The following is a 24920-nucleotide window of genomic DNA, read 5'->3' on the forward strand; positions in this document are numbered from 1 at the left end:
CAACGAACAAATTTGTTGAATAATAAATTTGGGTTCACGAATTATTTTTCAATTTAAATTAAATTGTTTTTAACAAAACGCTGGGTTTTAATTATAGCATTGTGATAATATATACTTAAACCACAAATCCTACAATATGTAACTGGAATCGCAGTTCATTTTGTTTTCAACAATGGCGGCGATATGTTTACATGTGACTCCGGAACAAGTGGAATTGAACATTTTCATAATATGTACGAGTCCGACTTTGAATTAGTACGCAAAGAATATTACCAAAGCATTGTTCGTGAAGACTAAGCTCATATATAGATTTGTGTCTTGCTATCATTAAATATGTTTATCAACATAATTTACTGGTATTTTTAAGGTGGGTAATCGAATGCTAAATGAGCAAACACGATACTAAGTTTGAAAGCGAAGTGCAAGATCTAGTTGGAAAGTCTGTACACACATACAGAAATAATTCAAATTCGAAAACATTTTGTACATCGTTCAGCTGAAGATACACATACATTCTAATTTGCTTATGTATAATTATTTTTTTTTTGTAATGATAAATTCTGTGTTTTTATAAAGTGTATGGGTTGCAAGTGAAATTTACATAAATACGATGGCTTTTAAATGCATGTATACTTGCAGTAAAATATAAAGAGACGACACCTCTGCGAAAAATCGATATTTTTAATAAGTATCTGCGGACACACACATACATGCATCCATGCCAGTGTACGTGCATGTATGTGTATTTTTATATGTATGTATATACAAACACTACTTAGGAAAACCGCTGGATCAAAATCGGCTTTAGTGACACGAAGTGTGTAAATAAGTTAAATATTTGTACGCACATATGTGCAGAATGCTTGCTTTCCGGTTTTGTATAATTTGAATAATTAACTAAATACATAATTATTTGACTCACTGCTGTGCATACACACATAATTAAGGGGCGTGGTGTTTGTATGTTTTTCTACATATTCGTCTACATCCACTGACATGCGAATGCGAATATGTACATATGTGGATACATACATCCATGTATGTATATGTATGTGTGGTAAAATACCTGCAAGTAAAGAAACAAGGATATTCTACATCATTTTGGTTGAAAGATGACTGGCGATTTGATGCAGACAAATAAAACAAAAGTGTTGAAAGTTGACTAAGTAGGATTAATGATTATAATAATATTTTCTGGATTAAAAGTGATTGAATATAGTTTAATGAACTATGTTTATGCAAGTAATGAAACAAAATTCAGATTCACTACTTTATGGTTCCATTGTATTCATTTTTACTCTTTGTTAGGGATTATAATCAATATAGCTGACTGACTTCTATTCGACAATTGGAAATTAACAATATTTTCTTTGTATCTTCCTTATTGGAAAATATCAGCACGCAACGTTATTCAAACTAAGTTTTTGGTGTTAATGCCTTTATAGTCATCAAGATACTTTAAAGAGGCCTCCTCCTCCTCTTCACCATCTTCATGCATTACTCACTATATGAAACTTTTTTTGAGAGTGCATTAAACTTTTTCCGTTTATGTTGAAAGAACCTCCAGACCAAAAAGATAACACTAATTGTCAGTGATATTGAATTACTCACACAGAGGTATATATAAAAACAAAAATGAGTAATTGAGTGATGCCATTTCCATTATCAGAAGAAAGTAATTTTCTTGATCGTTAAATGGTTTTAATTGATCTTGATTTTAGTACTGACTTCAGATCACTCGCGTTTTAATCATATATTAAATGAATAAAATATCTTTTCGATTCTCTTTTTATTTTACAGAATTGAAACTAAGCTAAGATGAATCCCCAGCAAAATTTGAACATAGAGCCGTCGATGGTGTCGGAGGCGGGGCACATTCAAACTCAGTACACGGCATTCCAGAACTTTGAGCAATACACGGCGGCTGGATACTCAAATGCACCGCTCTATATCTCAAAGCCCACGGGCATGGGGACCCTGACACGCATGGGGCCACATTGCTCGACAATTGGGTCGCAGAACAAAGTGGAAACAGGTCCACAAGAAGTATCCATTCCCGGCATGGAGGGACATGCCTTGGTGCCGACCGTACGATACATACAGGCTCCGCAATTCGATGAAGGTGCCGACTTCGGTCTATCGGGCTTACCACCCTGTGGCCTAGAACCGCATTACACAGATGAACCGGTTGTTCCATATGGCTTCACTGCCGATGCTACTTATGGCTTGCCGGGCGTTAGCGCGAATATGAAACCGTTTGCGTCGCGGCCGTTTGACAATAATCTCAATGGATCGGAGCAGGCAATCGATGCTCAATGTCGACCATTTGAGGGTCAAGGTGATTTTAAATTAGCTCCATTCCCCACAAGTTCATTGAACTCAGTACCACCGAGAATTGGTGAAAAAGAAGATTTCATTGGTGGTTCCGATAGTGATCTCTGTTCAACAATGAGATGGCGGGATCCGAATCTGTCGGAGGTTATTAGCTTTCTTAGCAATCCAAATAATGCTATAAAGGCAAATGCGGCTGCATATTTGCAGCATCTATGCTATATGGATGATCCAAATAAGCAGCGCACAAGGACTTTGGGCGGCATTCCACCTTTAATTCGATTATTATCATACGATGCACCCGAAATTCACAAGTAAGTAACATCACAACTTTATAATTATTTGTAATTTATGAATATTTTTTACATATTTTAAACTATTTCAACAAAATAGATCAGCATTTCTTCTGTACAAAATTTACGAACTTCTTTAAAATAGTCTTGATAATTAAAAAAACGTCTTCAGTAAAATAAATGGTATAAGTAATATCTTTATAAATGGCTCTCTTCTTATTAATACCATAATAAAGGTTGGTGCGGATTTAAAAATTCTTGTTCTCAAGTAAACTTCAGATTAATAGCCAATCAATAAAATATCAATATAACAAATAAAGTGCAATGTTTTAGTTAGTGGCGCATAATTAAGTGCAGCGAAATAATTTATTTTGATTAACAATGGAATATTGATATACATCTCTTTACAGGAATGCTTGCGGTGCCTTGCGTAATTTATCTTATGGTAGACAAAATGACGAGAATAAGCGTGGAATTAAAAATGCTGGCGGCATTGAGGCATTGGTGCATCTCTTGTGTCGGTCTCAAGAAACTGAGGTTAAAGAGTTGGTGACTGGAGTATTATGGAATATGTCGTCATGCGAGGACATTAAACGGTCAATTATTGATGAAGCGCTGGCTGCTATAGTTTGTAACATTATCAAGCCTCACTCCGGATGGGATCCCATCTGTTCGGGCGAGACTTGCTTTTCCACAGTATTTCGCAATGCTTCTGGAGTCTTGAGAAATGTGAGTTCAGCCGGAGAACATGCCCGAGAATGCCTTCGAAATTGCGAAAACTTGGTGGAATCGCTCTTTTACGTCGTGCGATCGTCTATTGAGAAAAATAACATTGGAAATAAAACGGTAGAGAATTGTGTTTGTATACTGCGCAATCTCTCGTACAGATGCCAAGAAGTTGAGGATCCCAATTATGATAAGCATCCATTTATTATACAAGAACGAGCCATTCCATCGTCTTCAAAAGGTGATTATTATATAGATGATATTATTTATTTTTTCATAAATTTTTAGTTTATTTTGTCATTAACTATTACTCACATTGTTAAATGATCAGTTTATTGATAAAAACAAAATCTAATTTGTTGCAGGCGAAAATTTGGGATGCTTTGGCACAAGTAAAAAGAAGAAAGACGCTGCTGCAAATGAGTCACAACAGGACTACATATTTTCCACAGAATATTCCAAGAGTACTGGCACAAACAATCCAACTGGCAAAGGCTACGAACAGTTGTGGCAACCAGAAGTGGTTCAATATTATCTCTCTTTGCTGCAGAGCTGTTCAAATCCTGAAACTCTTGAAGCAGCAGCTGGTGCAATTCAAAATCTTTCTGCCTGCTATTGGCAGCCTAGTATCGACATTCGCGCTACGGTGCGTAAGGAGAAGGGTCTTCCGATACTCGTCGAGTTGCTGCGAATGGAAGTCGATCGTGTGGTTTGCGCTGTCGCCACCGCGCTACGCAATCTGGCAATCGATCAGCGAAACAAGGAGTTGATTGGCAAATATGCAATGCGTGATTTGGTGCAAAAACTGCCATCTGGCAATGCTCAGCACGATCAAAATACGTCGGACGACACAATCACAGCAGTATTGGCAACGATTAATGAAGTCATCAAAAAGAATCCCGAATTTGCGCGCTCTTTGTTGGATGCAGGCGGCGTGGACAGATTGATGAATATCACAAGACGCAAAGAACAATACACGTCGTGTGTTATAAAGTTTGCTAGTCAAGTTTTGTACACAATGTGGCAGCACCATGAGCTGCGTGAGGTCTACAAAAAGAATGGCTGGAAGGAGCAAGATTTTGTGAATAAACATTTTGCCGCACACAGTAGTAGTACCCCGCCAAGTTCACCAAATAATGCCAACAATACTCTGAACAGACCAATGGCATCTCAGGGACGAACGCGTTACGAGGATCGAACAATCCAGCGTGTCCCAAATGCTTCTTATCGCAACAAAGAAGCAGCCGGCGGAGGAGGTGCCGGAGGAGGAGCAGCAGGAGGAGCTGCTGTCATGTCCAACAACGATACGGCATTGTTGTCGGAAATGGTTCGAAAACAATTATAAAGTGTATATTGTTTGTTAATTATTTTATTAGTTGTAGATACACACACATTCACACTCAAACACATCCACACACAGACACTCTCTCTCAAACACACACACATACACACAAACTATTCAGCTCTTGCAACAATGAAGAGTGGACAAAAACAATTGTGGTTTTACTTGGGGCTTTATAATTTTTCTAATGCCATTGGGACACGATGTACATCGTAATAAACGCAATCGTTGAACAATATTAAGCTGACGACAACTTTTGTTTCTTATTGAATAAATACAAAAGTTCACAAGAATTTGGGCCGTAATAAAAAAAATAATAATAATAAGTACATATCAAGACAAAATAATAAAATTTCCGACTTTTTAAACACCATTTATCCGATTGTCTTCAAACACGCCAACACATTTTACAGTTTACATACTAAAATATATAAACATTTTTGTACTTTTCATTATTCAATCACATTTGATGTGCACAAAAAACCCAAGCAAAAGTTAGAATCAGTATAAAACCCCAAAAAGAATTGCTTTTATGTTTTCTTATGTTATTGTATTACAAACTTATCGTTTATTTTGTGTATGCGTTAAGATTTTATAGCATTGATTATAATAATTATAAGTGGTGGAATTAATTCACCTATTATGTGCATTTGACTACAAAATAAAATAAGATCATTCATGTACATCTTCTGTGTTTACTTAATTTGAGGACTTGTACTAACTATTTAGGCAAATTCTCTTCTTAATAAAAGGCAACGGGTCTACCACATACCCACAGAAAATATGTATATGATTTATTTATTTAAAATAAATCTATAACTTACTCCATTTGAACGAGAAAAGATCAATCGATGGGCTTGCATTTTACTTACGATGTTCGCGTTGGAATAAGAGGAATCCCAGTTTTAATTTTCGAATCAGGCATCGATACCATTGCTTGCGCACTGCATCCCTGGCGCTACAAGCAGTGTGCCCAATAAATGAATAGTAATTTTTATTTTTAATTTAAGCTTTTAAGAGGTAGTCGCTAGACGTTAATAAACTTAACAAACCATCATACGCAAAAAATCGTTCTGTAAATTTTCTTAGCACATAATTTTAAATACAATAAATCAAAGAAATGTGACCAGCCTATATGTTTGGAAGTCGTCCCTTGCAGTATATTTTTGTAACGCAATAAAGTGAATCTTAAAACTCTGCGTGCGGTCACGCTGAGTATAAGTCGGCTTTTACATTGTTTTTCAATCCACATTGTTTTATATCCACGAAGATATGTTCACTCGAAATAACTAATATTTATAAAATGGATTATGAAAGCTCATTGCCTGAGCTCGGTGGTAATTTACTTAATAGATAAATCGGTTGATTAGTGAATGCTTCTGTTCTACTTACTAAACATACATACATACATGTATGTTTATTTGAACGTATGCATATACATATGTTTTTATTTAGTTGCATATATGTATGTATGTACATAAAGAGCGTGTGTATATATTAAAAGTATGTGCAGAGACGAAATATTTTCGCATAAATTTAAATGTGTGCGTGTAAAATGAATACGTATGGAAAAAGACGAATAAAATTATGAATGCCTAGTGAGCAGAATTATTGTGTACATTCTGCAAATACGTGCAGACATACATATGTAAATATACCTTTCTTGTGTGTGTGTCTGTGTGCGCATATGTCGGAAACATGCCAAACCTACGATAAGCCAATAAACACAACTACAATGATACATATTTACATATGCATGTGTGCCATACCTTTTTTGCCGTATATGAACAACATATGAGTGTATGGTGTATGTGAGCAATACGAAGCAAAAACTTAAGATGCTGATTGCATACTTTTTATATGCATCCACACATACAAAATGAATGTTCTAACATGCATACATTCATATTTATACAACTCTATATATAAAATTGTTTGTGCTGGCGGCCTGAACGACTGATTCATCAACGCGCAGTCCCCAACCGTAAAAGGTAGAAAGCTGCATTTTCAACAGTAGTTTCCTTTTATGACGTAAGTTGGTGCTGGAAGGGGAACTCGAAACAGGACGGGATATCAGACTAATTTCGCCCTTAAAGGGCCCCAAAGTGGGCGGCAAAATGTAGCATGCAACTTTTACTGTATTTCAAATGCCGAAACATTTGGTGTTTTTTTCAATTTTAAATAGAGTTCTAAAAATGTTTGTTTTTTATTATCGAATATATATTTTATACATATAATTTTTCGATAGATAATCTATATATAATTCTCTGTATTTATTATGATTCTCGTTAGTTTACTAGACGAATAACTAGATTCCTTTCTTACTCAACATATACATACATATATGCATAAGGCATCTGTTTTAAAGATATTTACCTAGTGAGTGGATAAGTGTATATATAAGTGCATTAAGATTGTTTTTTTTTTCTTGTGAATAGTCTGAGTTTGACAAGAAAGCTGCAGTGTCGCAGAAAGGTTTGCAAAAGTTCTTTTGTGAATTTATTTGTAAATTTAAATTAAAAAAATTTGAAAAAGCAAAAAAAAATTTTTTTTTTTAGAATTCTATGTATCGACATAATTATTACAACCTTAATACGAATTTTTTAGACCTAATGGCGCTGAGCTGTAATGAGAGGCTTGAGCTGCTGGAGTCACTTTTAAGTGAGCCAGACGGCGACAAGAAATTGAATCAAAGCCTCAATTTGGAAGACAATTTCAAGGGTCATCAGTTTTCCATGGATGCATTATTGGATACATTTATCTTGCTCTACGATGAGTGCAGTAATTCATCCTTGCGTCGCGAGAAAAGTGTATCCGACTTTCTTAAGCTTGGTTAGTATTTCACATTTAAAGACAAAAAATAACCCAATAACTTAAAAATTATGAAATTTTTCAGCAAAACCTTTCGTGCACATTGTAAGGAAGCTGCGGCTAACGCGTGAGGATTTCGAAATATTGAAAATAATTGGTCGTGGCGCCTTTGGTGAAGTTTGCGTGGTACGCATGCTCTCATCCGAGAATATTTTCGCCATGAAAATATTGAACAAGTGGGAAATGCTGAAGCGTGCAGAGACGGCTTGTTTTCGTGAGGAAAGAGATGTGTTAGTGCTTGGCGATCGCCAGTGGATTACAAATTTGCATTATGCGTTTCAGGATAATATCAATTTGGTAAGCGTTAACACCATTTCAATTGATGTTCCCTATCTAAATGTATCATTTATTGCAGTACCTGGTTATGGACTATTACTGCGGCGGCGACTTGCTGACACTCTTAAGCAAATTCGAAGATAAACTGCCCGAGGACATGGCCAAGTTTTACATCACCGAAATGATATTGGCCGTGAATAGCATTCATCAACTGAAGTATGTACATCGAGACATCAAGCCAGACAATGTGCTCTTGGATAAAAGAGGACATGTGCGTTTGGCTGACTTCGGTTCGTGCTTACGACTGGACAAAGACGGCACAGTCCAATCGAATGTCGCCGTGGGCACACCCGATTACATATCCCCCGAAATACTGCGTGCCATGGAGGACGGCAAGGGGCGTTATGGCACCGAATGCGATTGGTGGTCACTTGGCGTGTGCATGTATGAAATGCTGTATGGCGAAACGCCATTCTACGCGGAGAGCCTGGTTGAAACCTATGGCAAAATTATGAATCATCAGAATTGCTTTAATCTGCCACCAGCTGAAACTCAACAAAGCAAATTATCCGATGCCTCGAAAGATTTACTGTGTAAACTTATATGCATACCGGAGCAACGACTGGGTCAGAAGGGTTTGCATGACTTTATGACGCATCCGTGGTTTGAAGGCATCGATTGGAAGAATATACGTAATGGCCTTGCACCTTATATCCCCGAAGTGTCCAGTCCAACGGACACATCGAATTTTGATGTGGATGACAATGATGTCAGGTTAACCGACACCATCCCACCATCGGCGAATCCAGCATTTTCCGGGTTTCATTTGCCTTTTATTGGCTTTACATTCTCACAAAATGGCTACTCGACAGACTCGCGGAAATTTGATCAATCAAAGACATCGGGTTTTGGCGATACCCTTGAAAGTTCTATGCTGTGCAGTGAACTATCCAAAGATTCCGATAGCTCGAATGAATTGCTGAACAAACAATTGAAAGCATTAAACGAACAACTGTTGCAATCAAAGCACGACAAAAGCGATCTAACTGCGAAATACAATGAGGTTTTGGAACGTCTAAAAACACAAGATGCTGAACTCAAAGAAGCAATCTCACAGCGCAATGGTGCAATGATGGAGTATTCGGAGGTGACCGAAAAATTGACCGAGCTGCGCAACCAAAAACAGAAATTGTCGCGACAAGTGCGCGATAAAGAGGAGGAGCTCGATGCGGCAATACAGAAGAATGATAGCTTACGAAACGAATTGCGCAAATCGGATAAAACACGTCGAGAGCTTGAATTACATATTGAAGATGCCGTCAACGAAGCATCAAAGGAGAAGAAAATTCGGGAGCATGCCGAAGAATGTTGCCGCAAGTTACAGAGCGACTTTCGCAAGTCAGTGCCAAATGTGGACACAACGGCACCAATGGGTTCGGGCATTGCAGGATATGAAATCGAAAGAATTGAATTGCAATATGCTGAGAAATTGAATCATCAACAGGCACGTCACAATATGGAACTGGAAGCGCTGCGAGATCAGCTCCATGAGATGGAAACAGCGAACGCTATGCTGTCGAAGGAGTTGCAGCAAACGCATGAGAAATTAAAGACTACGTCCATTGATTCAATGGCGGAATCAGCTGAAACGATTTTGGAATTCCAAAAGCGTTACGATTTGGAGAAATCAACATGGGTTGAGGAGAATCAACGATTAAGTGCAGAGGTTAATTTGAAATCAAAGAATCTGCGTGACTTGCAAACGGAGGAGGTGGAAATACTGAAAGAGTTGCAAGTGAAACGCGAAGCCATAAATCATTGGGAGCTGCAAATGGCCGAGATTATTCAATGGGTATCCGATGAACGAGATGCTCGCAGTTATCTACAAGCGCTGGCTACCAAGATGACGGAAGAAATCGAATACCTCAAACACGTCGGCACATTTAATAATAACGCAGTTGATCACAAAAATTGGCGCAATCGACGGTCGCAAAAGCTTGATAAAATGGAGCTGCTTAATCTGCAAAGTGCGCTGCAACGTGAAATCCAAGCCAAGGCATTTATAGCTGAAGAATTAAGTCAAACGAGGGCTGAACTGATTTCCACGCAAAAGGAAGCTTGTGATTATAAGAAGCGTTGTGAATCGGTTGTATACGATTTGAAGAAAAAGGAAAATGAGCTAAGGGATTTGCAGAAGGCCGATCTCGATTATTCGGAATCATTTTTGCATAAATCTTCGCATCACAATAATGCCTTCTTTAAAGATATCTCCATTAACACAGATGCCATCGATGCGACTGAATCTTATGTGAACGATGGCAGGGACAATATTTCGACGTCATCGAACCTGTTTCAATCATCCAACGCGGGCATGCTTTTCAATTACGAATCCAAATACGCACTTAAGGGTACCAAGGATAATTTAAGTAGTAAGGCATCTACAAATAATGATGACATCCGATCAGAAAGTAGCTTAAATTATGAGGACACGAAGAAGAAACCTTCAGGCAATACTTCCATACATCAATTTCTGGTGCGCACTTTCAGCAGTCCAACCAAGTGCAATCACTGCACTTCGTTGATGGTTGGCCTGACCAGACAGGGCGTCGTTTGTGAAATTTGTGGCTTCGCTTGTCACACTGTCTGCTGCCAAAGAGTGCCGACCATGTGCCCAGTTCCTATGGATCAAACAAAGCGACCGTTGGGCATTGATCCTACGCGAGGAATTGGCACTGCATACGAAGGCTACGTGAAGGTGCCCAAGTCGGGTGTTATCAAACGAGGATGGATTCGTCAATTTGTTGTCGTCTGCGACTTTAAACTATTTCTGTATGACATCTCAACGGATCGTTGCGCGTTACCAAGCGTCAGTGTCTCACAGGTCTTGGATATGCGAGATCCCGAATTCTCTGTTGGCAGCGTACGCGAGAGTGATGTAATACATGCAGCCAAAAAAAGATGTTCCGTGCATTTTTTAAGGTTAGTATTTCCCTAACATTTGAATTTTACCATAATTTATTGTTGTTACTCAAATATTTTTATTTTTGTATATTAGATCAAAACAGCGCTCATTGAAAGTGGAATCTCATTAAATACGCTGATGTTGGCGGATAACGAATCTGAAAAATCCAAATGGGTTATTGCCTTGGGCGAACTACATCGAATATTGAAACGAAATAATTTACCAAATACGGCCATTTATAAAGTCAATGAGATCTTGGATAACACACTATCCATAATACGTAACGCTCTATGCTCTGTCATCACATATCCCAATCAAATTCTGTTGGGAACAGAAGATGGATTATTTTATTTGAATCTGGATCAGTATGGTGAGTACATTCCTTGAGTAAAATCACGCAAAATTCTAATAAATCACTTTCAGAAATTGCTCGAATTGGCGAAACGAAGAAAATCCTTCAATTGTGGTATATTGAAGAGGAGCAGATAATTGTCATTTTGTGTGGTAAACAACGTCATTTGAGACTGCTTCCCATAAGAGCATTGGAGGCCAGTGATGTTGAATGGATTAAAGTCGTAGAGTCTAAAAATTGCATTTCCGCGTGTACCGGCATCATTCGCCGTTACCCCAGCATTGTTTATTCATTTATCATTGCTTTGAAGCGCCCCAATAATCATACACAAATTATTGTTTACGAGATCAATCGAACACGTACAAGGCATCAGAAGACATGCGAGTTCACAATTGGTTATTTAGCTCAACATGTTCAAATACTATCTGATATGCGCCTTGTGGTCGCTCACCAAAGCGGTTTTACAGCTTACTTCCTGCGGGGAGAAGCAACTGCAATGTGTAAGTTTTTTTTTACCTAGCTATATTGATAAATAATTAAATCTAAAAAATTAAATTCTTACAGCTTTGGTTCACCCCGAGAATCAGTTGTGCGCGTTTCTTAATTATTCTGGCGTTGATGCAGTCAGAGTAATTGAAATATTAAGTCCAACTGGTGGCACTTTTGGCGAATACCTCTTAGTATTTCAAACCCTCGCTATATATGTGGATCTACAAGGACGCAAATCGCGTGACAGGGAAATCATGTATCCAGCTTTCCCTACATATATAAGTGAGTATTATAATTAATGATTAATGTCACATTAATCGTAATCACTGTGATTTTTATAGCATATTCTGATGGCCATTTATTGGTTTTCTCGGAGACTCATCTGGATATCTTCAACACACAAACTTCTGAATGGGTGCAATCAATTGGTATCAAGCAGTCGCTTCCACTGAACAACGTAGGCAACGTTGTCTTGACATCTATTAACGACACACCTTTGATCGTTTACTTGGCTAATATTCATACAAGTAAGAAAAATTCTTTTATGATTTACAGCATTATATTTAAATTCTCTAATATCGTTTCGCAGAGGGTCTTTTACAACATCGCGATAGTGACCGCAAGGGAGTCAGCAATATCAAACGTAGATTCTCTATCAGAGAAATAAATAAAACAGTTAAAAGGCAAGTTTTGTTTTAATTGTACACATTTTAAATGTAATTTTATTGCAAATTTAAACATTGATGTTGCAGTGATCGGAGATCAAAGATGATATCAGCACCATCAAACTTTAACCATATTTCGCATATGGGTCCTGGAGACGGTATTCAAAATCAGCGTTTACTGGATTTGCCAACAACTTTGGAGACAGCGGAGCACACTAATAAGCAACTCATATCTTCATTAAATTCCGTTAACCAATTGAGAAAATCGAATTTTCTGGATCAAAGTGAGTTTAAAATATTGTTAATATAGTTCTAAATTACTAACTGATATCGATTTCTTCCAGCTGATGGTAACTCTGAGGATTTTGGCAATGACAATATACCCTCCAGGACTCCCAGCCCAATGGGGGCGTTACTTTTTGACGATCTTAACAATATAGATTAACTTGTAATACTCATATTTATTCAACCCATTTTCGAATAAAATTTGTCAAATTATAATTGCTTTTAGCATTTTATTTACTCTTGCCCATTGTATACATTTCGGATCGCATTTAATTTAATTCGTACAATCTCCATTCCCTCGATGATGATTTGCAGAAATAATCATTCTGCAGTATATGTACATGTTTTTTTACGAGTTTTTATGCAGCAGATTTGGAATTCTGAATAGCTTTTGTTGAAAATAAATGAGTAACGTCTAAGGAAAGCAGTAAAGAAAAAATGAGAAAAATGAGATCTAAGTTTTGGCAAGCTTTTGGCGTCGCTTAAGGATTTACAATTAGGTTTAAATTAAGTACAACAAATTTACAATATAAAAAACCTTTTTTTTTAACGGAATTCTCGTTTCGATAAGTAATCGATTGGAGTGATAAAAGATAAGTGAGGCAGTAATATATATACCTTGCGGTATAGAAATACTAAAAACTTGCGGAAGTATATATTGGTATATTTGCTTCAATTAAAAAAAAAAAATTTTAAATTAAATTTGTTTGCTCAAATGCCAAATTCTTGGCAGAGTCGCAACAAACAAGTGATTAAATGGTGCATATTTTGGTATTTCCTTGTGTACTGTTTATAAAAATAAATTTTTTTTTATAAATAAATAGTAAGTTTTTGCTAATTTAAAAACAAACTTTTAGCAGCAATAGGGTAGGGTAGTGAGCAACCTAGAAAATAAGAAAGAGATAAATAAAAGAAAAAGCGCAATTTACGTAACTTGGACCGCTTGATTATTAGTATATTGTTGTGACGTGACGTGTTTATCATTGAAACATATTGGAAAGTTATGTACTAAATGTTTGGGTTTATGCGGGGATTAATTTGGGATAAGTTTTGATTTGAAAACTGAATTATATAAAGACCGTATAAGTAATAGCCACAAAACATATTTTAACTTTTTCAAATCGACTGAAGTCATTCAAATAATACCAATTCGCAAATTTTATTAATTATAATGCGGTAGAGCAACATCGATAATTAAATTTTTTGAAACATCGATACATCGATAACGCCATCGATATATCTCCATCTCTAGTGCAATGTATTATTGTATGTTTTGCCAACAATAAATACGCGCTAGTTATGTTCCCAAAATGTTAATTGTTTTGGTAGTTATTGCCACTCTGAGCCAATGCACAGCCACGTCAACAATACACATGCCAGTGACGACTCAGGACATAATTGCAGGTGACGTGTTCTTTGAAATCGTTTCGCCGCAAGATCTTGAATACACCTATCGACTGCGGCCGGCCAAGGACTTTGGCGTGTCCTTCTCACAGAAGCTAGAAAACGTGCCCATGGTGTTGGCCGACCCACCCGAAGCTTGCCAAAAGATCCGCAATGTACGAGAGATGCACGGAAGCGTTGCGCTTATGGATAGGGGGTAAGTGGTGTGAGTTCATGCGTGTGAATATTCTAAACTCATTTCGATTTCTTATCTCCATTTGTCAATGATAAATTAGTCAATGCTCGTTTCTTACCAAGACACTTAATGCAGAGGCTGCTGGTGCAATTGGCGCTATCATCACCGAGTACAATTCGAATTCACCGGAATTTGAGCATTACATTGAGATGATACACGATAAAACCAATCGCGATGCACAAATTCCGGCCGGCTTTTTGCTGGGCAAGAATGGCATCATCATACGCAGCACTCTACTGCGGATGAAGCGTGTCCATGCGCTTATTAATATACCTGTGAACCTGACTTTTACCCCGCCATCGAAAATCAATCATCCACCTTGGCTGGGTTGGTAAGAGGCGTGTCCAGATGCGTTCTAAAATCAAAGTACGCACTTAGTCAGTAGCGCTTAATGTGAACTTTCAGCATAGGTGCATATTAAGTTATGTTGTCAAGGTTGTAAACCACTTTTGAAGTGTAAGGAAGGAATATTTCAAAAACGTTTTCTAAAATTTCAAATTTACCAAATACTTTCTACGAGCGAATTTCTGCATTTAATCTTTAATCAAATACTGTCATTCTTAACTTAATTACCTTTTTCATTGACTCCAATTTGCTATTAGATATTAACAATGTTCAATTTCAATTCATATTCAAACTTATTTGGATTTCTAATGATATTGTGGCTTATGGATTAGTTTTGTTAATTGTGGAGTGGTTTACAGTCGTGATTATTAAACTTACAAAACCAACTGAAACTGAAACTGAACTGAATAATAAGTAGTTAAATTGTAAAACAAAAGCAATCCCATTTAAGCCGCTAGATAAACCCAACCACACCAACAGAAATAAAATTAACAAAAAAAAAAAAAAAAATAACAAAACAACCAAAGCATACATTGTAAATAAAATTGCTAAGCAAAAGACAGGTCGTAAATTTGTAAGCTTATTAAACAAAATACAAAAAAAAACTATAGATAAATCTTTATTAAAGCTAAGTACAAATGTGTCTACTGCGTCTTAAATCAATATCTATCTACATATTCATATCTGCTCATTGTGTTTGAATGCCTTGAGTTGGGCGTGTGATCAGAATTTGCCAAGAGCGCTTAAATTGAGACACATGCCGAGGGTGAGCACTACGATGGTGACAACTAGTATGGCAAAGCACAGATAGTTTGACTGGATGGGCATGCGGAAGAGCTTCGCAGACATGTCCAGAGAGGAGGCGAAGAGGAGCGTTGAATTGAGATCTTCAGCAGATGTGTTGTGATAAACGAACGGACGGACGCGTATTTGATGCCCATTGGCCTGGGCATTCTGACACACCCGAGTCACAGACCCGGCCACAAAGAAGGGCAAGAGACCCAAGAATAGCCACAACATGACATTGGCAATATTGAGCAAGACCAACTTAAGGGCACAGTAGTGGAAATCAAAGTCCTTGAACAAGTAGACAAGACCAGCAAATGCATAGGCCAGATTCATGACAATCAGGAAGCAGACTGGGATCGACACATGCTGATTGACTCGCTCAAGTAGTTTCCGAAACTCGAGAATCTCACGCATCCAGTCCAGCGAGTCTATGGAATGCATTAGGAGCTTGTGTGACAATGTCTCCAAATGGACGCGCAGCAAGTAGCATTCAATGTAGTAGCTACTTAAAATGATTATCTCGACTAGGTCCTGCAGCAATATGGTGCACAGTAATCCAATACGCAGGCACAGCTCCCAGTTGCGTAACTTTTCGGCCAGCCAAGCTACCTTGATGATCTGTGCCGGCTGCATGATGACCACACAGCAGGCGTAGGCGAAGAGGAGTAAGAGCAATGCTAGGGCCACACCCAGATAGAACCAGAGCATGCGACACAATCGCTTTGGCTTAGCCGAAAGCAGAAACACTCGCTCAATGAGATTTTGCAACTGCTCATGCTCGATCACCTTGCAGACGAGCACCGCAGAGACGAAGCTTAACAGATTCAAGACACTGGGTACAACGTAGCCAAACAACAGTTCCCCAATGGTATTAGAAGTTTTTGAGCCACCAGATGAGTCGCAGACATCTGTGGCGTTGCCATAGCCACCGGGGCGTATGTCCCGATAGCTGCTAAATCCGCGATCTCCCCTAGAAATAAGTGTATTTATTGCTGTTTGGTGGTTGATGATCTTCTGATGCCTACTCACCGGTATCCGCACAAATACCGCAGTACATAGCCCATGAGGAGCACACAGAGTATTACTAGTGCTTGGATGTAGCTGCAGCAGGCGCTCACATTGCTCATATCCGTGGAAATGGGATTCAGCCCAACGACAGTCAGTATGGCGACATAGGGACGCAGGAACTGTAGGTCAGATTTTCCATTAGTGTCACCGAAATATTGGAAGTGGAGTACTTACTTTGCGTTTACAGTAATTGAGGAGAGCTGATGTCGGCTCGTGCTCGCCCGGCTGCTGCAGTTCGTCATGGTTGCCGCCATTCAAGCGATTGATGAAACAAAAAGAACTATCCGCATTATTACGATACATGACAGAAGGCGGAGACAAAGAGGTTTACATGCAGCGACGACAACAAACACAAGTGCACATACACACAGAACAGCGTACACACATAACGTGACGTTGCTGTTACAGTCGTTGTTGTTGTTGTTCTTGACGACGACGACGACGACGACAATGACAGTGACTTCTGGATAACTGGAGCGAGTGAACAAAACGATCGACTCAGCCGCACAGCAACAACTGCGAGTGCGGCTGCAAAGAGAACAAAAATAAAGCGCACTTACGGCGAGCTCGTGCAGCCAGGATGAGGCGGCGGATGTAGCGCGGCTGCTCAACAGAAGCGATAGCGAGTCACTGAGCTGCGTTTCTGTCGTCGTTGCTGTCGCTGTCGGTGTAGCTGTTACGGTTGTTGTGTGCGCCTCCTCAGCTGACGCTGTGGTCGCCTCTGTCGTCGCGTTCATCAATTGTAACTATAACGGTAAATTGAATAAATTGAAACTCAAGCCGCACACCGTCGCCGAACGCCAAATGCGAACACGAAAGTGAACGCGAACGCCAACCGAAGCTTTCCTGTCACATTTCTGTATAAGCTCTCTTCGAGCTTTGCTCATTCGCCGCTCTTGCTCACCGTGCTGCTGCTGTTGCTGCCTCTGCTTGCTCTCCCGAAGGCCCCTTATCAACGAAATTTATCTCGGTGACAGAACCGACGCCTGCTCGACGGTGCTGTGCACCTGTTACAGTTTAGATAGGAATCAGCTTGTTATCATGTTCGCTATCTATCCAAATTACAAATTCTTTGAACAATGTGCACATATGTATGTGTATGTACATAAATACTCCTCAACATATATGGAATGCATGTGCAAACAAATATGAGCTTGTGATATGTGTTTTATGTGTGCAATATTTATGGTTTTCTTTGTTGTATTTCGAAGTTTTTTATATTCCTGTTACCCAGAGAGTTGTCACTGTATATGTCTACAGATTTACGAATATTGTAATGTAACTGCATTTTTCAGTTGCTTGTAAGCTCGTCTCCGATAACCTAGACGATCAGCTGACACTTTTATCAGTCGAGTGCGGTACTCGGCATTGAATCTGCTTGTGGACATTATACATAAATTAAGAAGAGTTTATTTTTATATAGCATAGTTCTTTGCCAAGTTGACTGAATATTTTTTTCAAGCCAGATTATAGCATTGCACCGCATCAGTCCATTGTAGCGCATTGTAAATTCTATACAGCCGAGTTGAGAACCTAATCGCAGTCTCTTTCGTTGCTGTTATCTTAAATGAAATGCGAGCAACAATAACAAGCTAGTCAACAAAAAAATCACACAAAAAATAAACATAAATATAAATAAGGAACGCTCAAATTTGTTTTTCTCCTCTCCCATTTTCTGAGATTCGCTTTGACTTCAGACAGTTCACTAGCGAACGTTCTACACTTGTTGTTTTTGGTGTAAAAATTGATGTCTGTCGATCGAACAAAATCGTTGAGAGTAATTAAATTAAGTTCAAGACGAGCTAACTCTCAAAGTTGTTCAAATTTTTGCGATGTGGCTTAACTTGAATTGTTGCCGAATGTCGATTTGCATGATGGGCCAGCCGCAGTTGACGTTGACATTTCTAAACCCCCCGCAGCAACCACTAGATGGGCAAGGGAACGGGAAAGGGGGAGTGGGGGGTGGACATGAGCTTGCTGACATTGCCTGCAACTGTATGGTCACTCATGTAAATTAGCTGCGTTGTCAAATAATGCTGATTTGTTGTTGGTTCGTTGGCAGACTAATAAAAGCAAAGTTTCCCATACCGCATACCTCGTACCCCGTACCCCGTACCTCGAACCCTATTCTATTCCAGCTCATGCCCCGGCAACTTGACATGCCAAGCCGACCAGGGGACATCACTGGACGCATATCTGGAACCAGACCAGACCAGACCATAGCAGACCAGAGAGCAGAGTAGAGTGCCGGAGCATGGTCAATGGCAGCAGCTTTTTGTTTAAAAATCAAATCAAATATTACGAGAAAATTTCAATGTGGTTAAATGCATAGGAAATTTTATGCCCCAGCCGCAACCGCAAAAACGCAAATGTTGACTCGACACCCGTTGGGGACGGAGTATCGATATATGTAGACCGGGTTGTTCTTGCCTTAAGCTCATTTTCCAGTTTTAAAATTTTAAATAAAATTCTATAAAGCTTTTAGAGTACGAAACAGTTAAGCTCACATTTGTTTCGCCTGTCTGTCTAGAGATTGAGCTACAAAATTTTTACGACAACATAAAATAATAAATACGGTCTAAAAGTATTATAAATATTTGCTTGTTATCAGATAAAATTTGTCAAAATTATTTAAGAAATAATAATAATAATAAACGCTACTGTAGATGTTTATGGTTGACAATCTGGTATATTTTCAACAAAACAGTATACAAATATGCCAAGTCTTAAATGTATTTTACTAATTCGTTGGTATATTAATTCGGTACATTTTAAAGAATAATACCACAATGTTTTGCTTTTATTGAAGATGGGTAACGCATATCCCACAGTCTAGCACACTCGACTGTAGCTAAGTACTTAGTTAATGGGTATTAAAAAACATCTGAAATATAATTAATTTTATGAAGTAATTTCATATGTAGAAAGACTCGGCTTTTAAGATTTTCTTCTAGAAAAAGGTTAAAATTAAACATTTTTTATAAGATTCCATTGGCGTGCTCTGAATTTCAATCCGATTGTTGAAAGCGAAAGTGGGAACAGCCAACGTAGTAATCAATTTAGTGGCAGATTGGCAAGAGTTAAGTATGTTGTGTGTATGGGTTAAATGCTGACACATATTAAGCTGTAGCTTAAAGTCTTTAAAGTTGTGCCCTGTGCACATTGTCTGCAGATTGCCACTTGATGCACGCTTCAAAAAGATCAGATTGTGCGACGTGTCAAGTGTCCGAAATTCAATTAGACTTCATTAGCATTAGCAGCTGGTGGCACGTTGTTGTTGTTCCTGTTGTTGTTGTTATTGCATCACTAGTGTTGTTGTTGATGAAGTTTTAGTTGTTGCTATTGTCTGGGAGCAGGCTGTGGCTGTGGCGTGCACAGATTTAACCGTTTGCAGATTAGCATAAATGAGATCATTAAAATGCGCTTACGTTTGTGTGGGTGGCAACCTCCTCCTCCTCTCCACCTCTCAGGGTGGCTGAGTAGTTGGGCGGTCTGCCTGAGTGGGTGGGCTCAGTGTCTGTGAGTATAAGGTGCGACTTCCTTTCGCACGTAGCAGACACAGCCTGCAAATTACCTGTCTGATGGTGTCACGGCTGCCACAGCCAAGCGCTGTTAGCTTCGGTTGCTGTTGGTTCGTGTCTTGGCTATGTTCCTGCGTAAATGAAATTTGCATAATTATTGCAGTCATCTCTGGCATTAATGTTTAATATAGCAACTAGTTTTCGACTACGACTCTGCTTATTGCTGCCCACCTGCGAATTTTTTCATTCTCTTTTTGTTTTTTTAGTTAAATTGCTCATTGCATTTTGTAACGACTCAACAAGCAAAATGTCTCTGTCCCACAAGCATGGGTAAAGTAATGGATGCCTTGTAATCTGAGGTGTAATCTTCTGAAAAGACTTTCTCAATTAAGAAATCTATTTACCATCTATTTGTTTTTAGGTTAATTGTATATTAAATTACATATTTATAATTATAAGCACTTGTGTAATATATTTCAAAACTGAAATTTATTCTTTCTGTGCATTACTTGTGGACAAAGCAGAAAAGTTTTGTGTAGAACAGAATTACATTGATTTCCTTAAAATAAACCAATCCTTGCTTCAATAATCAAAGTTACCAAGTACCCAATAAGTTTGATATAACCTTAAAGTTACGAATTTCAAAGTCAGGTTCTCCCAAATTAATTTGTATACTTGCACAATTATGTGTACTTATTATAGCATATGTGTGTGTGTGAATAAATTTTCAATCTTAGCAACCTGAGGAGTAGACTTTATGAAGAGCTAAAGCAAAAATGTTACATAATCACAATAGCTGTTTAAACCGATCAAAATGAATACTTTCTTACTCAATGAAACAGCATGACAAATTTGAATTCTATTGGTCTTTGGTGTGTTATTAAAATTGCTTAGCTCGAAGTTTTGTTTTACTAATAAATCATATTATCAACAGTTTGCAAATCAACACTTTTGAAAGCGTTTTGTTAGATCAGTAGTGATATTGAGATACCCGAGAGCAACTGTTTTAATATATGTACATGGGGTAAAGTGTTTAAAAATACTCAAATATACCAGCAGCTACATATTGTTTATTAATATACAGCTACATAATTTAATATATCCCATAAACAAATCAAGCCCCGAACAAATCAAGACCCGACTGCAGCAGACGTTTATTACGATACAAAATTATTTCAAAAATAACTTTAAAGTTTGAAATTTGATCCTAATCAAATCAGGAATCATAAAGACTGCATTTATTATCGTGTATACAAAAAATCAATACAATCAATCAAATCAATCCTCGTTCTTTTCAATTTCCAAAGTCGGTAGGCGTGGCAAAAATCTAAAACCCAATATATAAATTGAAAAATTAATTAATTTTGGTATTTATTGGATAAAGAACTTCGGTATTTACTTTGTATGTTATAAGTATCGAGTGACGTTAATTGGGTCATGTGGGTACTGTTAACCTGTTGCTGTTTAAAATTTGAATTTTTTAACATGGAGCATTGCATTGCATATTTTTGTTGGTGTTGTCTCTTTGTCTATGAGACAAGTGGCAAGTGGCAAGTGGCATATGGCAAAGGCCCGTATATGCAATACACTTACATATATGTATTTGTAAGTGTTGCATTACAAGAGTTGGTCGACTAAGTGAGGGTATGAGGTTGAGTGGCAGGCATCCCCTTGCCAAACGAGCTAATTTTGATGATATCCAAAGGGCGAACAGCAGACAGTCGGCGTTGGGTGCATTTTGACAGAAGTTCCGGGAGGGAGGGAGGTAGGGAGGTAGGTGGTGTTGTGTGGGGGTTCACTCTACGCTGCACTAAAAGCCTGTCGCAGCCTGCAAATTGAATCAGTCGGTTTGGGTGTGTGTGTGTGTCCTGTATGTGTGTGGATGTGAATGTGCCCAGAGGGCGACGTGCACGCTCTCATGAAATGTGACCGCAATTGCGGTTCGTTAGCTGCATTTCAGCTAGTCCAATGGCAATGGACTCGCACTCGTGGCCAGTGTCGAAACGGTGGGCAACCCGCTGATGCGCACACATACACTTAAACACACACACATACATACGTTCGTCAGGTGGACCAGGTCTTCAACCAGAAGCAGGTGCAGAACGTGCAACTGGCCGCCAAAACAAACTGAGATGGGTTCTGGACTGAGCTGGACAATGCAAAAGCATTGTGCTTAAGTGGTCAGCTGACCAAAAGCACTTTGACCATGCGGTGCTGTTGGGTTGTGTTGCGCTCAGTTAGACGTTTAAATCGTCGCCAGCTTTATTATTTATGATAAAATGCGAGTATCAAAATGGCAATGCCAAGGATTTCCATGGCACTTAGCGGCAATTAGAAGCTCGTACGAGACAGACAAGAAGTTGGATGGGGGCGGGGGCGGAGGGCGGAGGGCCACACACCTGTAGCTGGCAGCAATCACAGTCAAGAGGTCGTCGGAAGTAGGGGAACGTGGTGTCAGCGTCTGGGATTTGCGAGCCAGCGAGCGGCATCAAATATGGCATTGGAGCCAACTTAAAGGTAATTACGACAAAGACGCACATCCTCGGCATATCCGGACGGGCACGCACAAAAGCCCCAAAACTTGTAGCTGCTCCTGTGCTCTCCTTTGTTCGACCTCCCGGTCTTCCGGTTTCCCCTCTCTTGCCTCGTTCACTTGTTTGACTTTTCAACGCTCGAGAAAACGTGACAAGCATTGCGAATCAGCGACCAGCTGAAAGGAAAGAATTTAAAAGGATATGTCGCCAAAAATGTGTTATCCTGGCCTTAACGGTCTGACCTACTCATGAGAGCCAAATGAGTTGTTAGACCAAAACTACACCACTGTTCTCTAGAGAAGTTTACCACTTCTTCTCTTCCCTGCTACTCCAACAGCCTCCACTCTCTCTCTCTCTGTATCTCTCTTTCCTCTGTGTGTGTGTGTTTTAGCCTGGCTTTTGTTGGCTAACTAAATATTGTTAGGTAAAGTAAACGACTTTGTAGACATTGGCAAGCGAGGAGGCCACAATCTGCGGCACAGTGCCGTAGTTGTCTGAAGGGGAAATTGGTTAAGAGGAACTCTTCGTTTAATTTGACATTAATTCAATCATAAAGAGATACACTAAACTGCTGTATAAACACGAAAAGATATAAATGCTTAATTAGTAATTTATTAGTTTTAGAGCCTGAATAAGTTATTTATACACTTTGTTGATTATTTGCAAAAAAGGACTGCATCATATCATGTGAATTTACTTATTAAATTTAGACTATCCTTAAAGTATAGAACGGCTAACAGAATCCGAAAATATCTCTTTCCCTAAATATCCCATCATTCATTTTTCGAAAATATCCCTGCCCCTAAAAATCCCATCATCTCTTCCTAACCTTTCTATTCCTACATTTCATTAGAGAACCCAACATTTAACCTAAACTTTCCTTTAATAAAATGATTGCATTTGATAATTTAAAGTACAAATTGATGTTTAGTTAATGCTGTCCGCGTTGTATATTCAAAAACTGTATAAAAATATTAGAACTCATATCTCGTGTCTTATAAAATTTAGACATTACTTAAAGTATAAAACCGCTAACAGAATCCGAAAATATCTGTTTCCCTAAAAATCCCATCATTCCTTTTTCGAAAATATCCCTGCCCCTAAAAATCCCATCATCTCTTCCCAAACTTTCTATTCCTACATTTCATTAGAGAACACAACATTTAACCTAAACTTTCCTTTAATAAAATGATTGCATTTGATAATTTAAAGTACAAATTGATGTTTAGTTAATGCTGTCTTAATGCTGTAATTCAAATTACTATTATTTTATTCCAAACTCCTTTTATAGTGACTTTAGTTTCCTCACTTGTCATTAAATGTGCATAATTTATTAAAGATACTGCATAAAACATAGACTTGATCTACCTGCTTCTATGAGTTGTATGCTCACTGTGACGCCCCTGGCTGCTGCTTCGACCTATCCTTTATGTGCAGCCTATTAACGTGCTTGATATATAATACAACGCGCGGCTCCATTGAAGTCGTCATCCTGTCGGGGGTGCTGCTGCTTAGCTGCCGTTTATTAGAAAATTTCCTTTTTCGCCGTTATATTTTCATACTATTTTCCTTCTCTGTTAACATCGTACAACGGACGCCATCGTCTTTGCTGCAGTCCGGACGCACTGCAGCTTTGTGGCAGACCCGCAAGTCGACTCGGTCTCCTCAAACACACACACACACACATACACACAGATACTCATAGGTAAAAGTACATAATCAGGAAATGTCTAACTAAGGTTTCAAGCTGCATAGGCAGGATATTTATATATATTTATATATATGTGGGAGCCGGAGTTCTGGTCTCTTTGTTGCCTCTGCCTCACGTTGTTGACGCAACTTGCTCATTAATTTTGTACGCTTAATGTGTTTTTTTCTAATGATTTTTAAATTGCTTCTCGGATTTCAAATTTTCGGATATTCAACATTGTACAATAGTCTTCTTGTTATTTTTTATTCCACATCCTCGATTACACTCTCCTTCGTCTCTTGATTTATGCTCTTTCGCGTTCCTCAATGGGAGAAAATCAAATTTGAGTTGGCCGGACGTCAAAGTTAAAAAGCGGCTCATTAGCGACTCATGTGCGGAGGCTTGTCTTCTACATGGATACTGCATGCGTGTGTGTGCTTGTATGCATCGTTGTATTATATTGAAACCATATTATTTTACAATTTGCACAGTAAACAGTCGAGCGAAGGAATTGAGAATGTAATAATAATAAAAATTGCTGTATCGACAACTGCAATTACATACAGTTCAAGGCATATTTTCAGAGCTTTCGAATTATAAATACCTTAACATAGTTAAGCTAATAAATTTGTTGTGCTTAGATAATATACTCTTGGTAAAAAAACCTTAGGCTGCTATAATGAAGATTAAACTGTAATATACCCTTTAATTTCTAGCCACTTGATTTTTATACCCGCTACTT

General features: G+C 38.5%; 4 protein-coding genes across 6 annotated transcripts; 3 read left to right on the forward strand and 1 right to left on the reverse strand.

Annotated features, from left to right (window-relative positions):
• The first annotated feature begins 223 nt into the window (after positions 1 to 223).
• On the forward strand, positions 224 to 5375 carry LOC133840365 (catenin delta-2). Of its 2 annotated transcripts, none has more exons than XM_062272158.1 (4): positions 224 to 367; positions 1801 to 2645; positions 3035 to 3591; positions 3716 to 5375. In XM_062272158.1, the coding sequence occupies exons 2-4, from the start codon at positions 1819 to 1821 to the stop codon at positions 4693 to 4695; spliced, it is 2364 nt and encodes a 787-aa protein (XP_062128142.1). In that variant the 5' UTR covers positions 224 to 367; positions 1801 to 1818; the 3' UTR covers positions 4696 to 5375. The 2 variants fall into 2 exon arrangements, with proteins under 2 accessions (XP_062128142.1, XP_062128143.1); XM_062272159.1 differs by lacking the exon at positions 224 to 367 and adding an exon at positions 601 to 726.
• Positions 5376 to 5876: 501 nt separating this feature from the next.
• Positions 5877 to 12808, forward strand: LOC133840366 (serine/threonine-protein kinase Genghis Khan). The gene is made up of 11 exons (XM_062272160.1): positions 5877 to 6029; positions 7300 to 7524; positions 7589 to 7860; positions 7919 to 10822; positions 10895 to 11171; positions 11225 to 11653; positions 11718 to 11924; positions 11984 to 12169; positions 12232 to 12325; positions 12395 to 12591; positions 12652 to 12808. Exons 1-11 carry the CDS (start codon positions 5996 to 5998, stop codon positions 12750 to 12752), a joined length of 4926 nt encoding a protein of 1641 aa, XP_062128144.1. The 5' UTR covers positions 5877 to 5995; the 3' UTR covers positions 12753 to 12808.
• Positions 12809 to 13793: 985 nt separating this feature from the next.
• On the forward strand, positions 13794 to 15219 carry LOC133841698 (PRADC1-like protein). Its single transcript, XM_062274370.1, has 2 exons — positions 13794 to 14192; positions 14272 to 15219. Exons 1-2 carry the CDS (start codon positions 13903 to 13905, stop codon positions 14564 to 14566), a joined length of 585 nt encoding a protein of 194 aa, XP_062130354.1. The 5' UTR covers positions 13794 to 13902; the 3' UTR covers positions 14567 to 15219.
• Positions 15183 to 17590, reverse strand: LOC133841696 (uncharacterized). 2 transcript variants are annotated; one of them, XM_062274368.1, is made up of 4 exons: positions 16994 to 17590; positions 16608 to 16661; positions 16395 to 16552; positions 15183 to 16335 (listed from the first exon to the last, which is right to left on the reverse strand). In XM_062274368.1, exons 1-4 carry the CDS (start codon positions 17168 to 17170, stop codon positions 15300 to 15302), a joined length of 1425 nt encoding a protein of 474 aa, XP_062130352.1. In that variant the 5' UTR covers positions 17171 to 17590; the 3' UTR covers positions 15183 to 15299. The 2 variants fall into 2 exon arrangements, with proteins under 2 accessions (XP_062130352.1, XP_062130353.1); XM_062274369.1 differs by having other exon boundaries at positions 16608 to 16713; positions 16994 to 17111.
• Positions 17591 to 24920: the final 7330 nt, after the last annotated feature.

The sequence above is a fragment of the Drosophila sulfurigaster genome, chromosome 3, assembly GCF_023558435.1.
Source record: "Drosophila sulfurigaster albostrigata strain 15112-1811.04 chromosome 3, ASM2355843v2, whole genome shotgun sequence".
Classification (NCBI taxonomy): domain Eukaryota; kingdom Metazoa; phylum Arthropoda; class Insecta; order Diptera; family Drosophilidae; genus Drosophila; species Drosophila sulfurigaster.

What these genes read in the sequence shown, in the direction of transcription:
- LOC133840366 (XM_062272160.1), top strand. Translation starts at nt 5,996, where the DNA reads ATGGATTATGAAAGCTCATTGCCTGAGCTCGGTG. An exon ending in CCGTGCATTTTTTAAGGTTA is followed by an intron (nt 10,823 to 10,894) that starts GTATTTCCCTAA and finishes TTTGTATATTAG; the next exon opens with ATCAAAACAGCGCTCATTGA. An exon ending in CTTGGCTAATATTCATACAA is followed by an intron (nt 12,170 to 12,231) that starts GTAAGAAAAATT and finishes ATCGTTTCGCAG; the next exon opens with AGGGTCTTTTACAACATCGC.
- LOC133841698 (XM_062274370.1), top strand. Translation starts at nt 13,903, where the DNA reads ATGTTAATTGTTTTGGTAGTTATTGCCACTCTGAGCCAATGCACAGCC. An exon ending in GTTGCGCTTATGGATAGGGG is followed by an intron (nt 14,193 to 14,271) that starts GTAAGTGGTGTG and finishes ATGATAAATTAG; the next exon opens with TCAATGCTCGTTTCTTACCA.
- LOC133841696 (XM_062274368.1), bottom strand. Translation starts at nt 17,170, where the DNA reads ATGAACGCGACGACAGAGGCGACCACAGCGTCAGCTGAGGAGGCGCAC. An exon ending in TCAATTACTGTAAACGCAAA is followed by an intron (nt 16,553 to 16,607) that starts GTAAGTACTCCA and finishes TCTGACCTACAG; the next exon opens with TTCCTGCGTCCCTATGTCGC. An exon ending in CGGTATTTGTGCGGATACCG is followed by an intron (nt 16,336 to 16,394) that starts GTGAGTAGGCAT and finishes ACTTATTTCTAG; the next exon opens with GGGAGATCGCGGATTTAGCA.
- LOC133840365 (XM_062272158.1), top strand. Translation starts at nt 1,819, where the DNA reads ATGAATCCCCAGCAAAATTTGAACATAGAGCCGTCGATGGTGTCGGAG. An exon ending in GATGCACCCGAAATTCACAA is followed by an intron (nt 2,646 to 3,034) that starts GTAAGTAACATC and finishes ATCTCTTTACAG; the next exon opens with GAATGCTTGCGGTGCCTTGC. An exon ending in CATTCCATCGTCTTCAAAAG is followed by an intron (nt 3,592 to 3,715) that starts GTGATTATTATA and finishes AATTTGTTGCAG; the next exon opens with GCGAAAATTTGGGATGCTTT.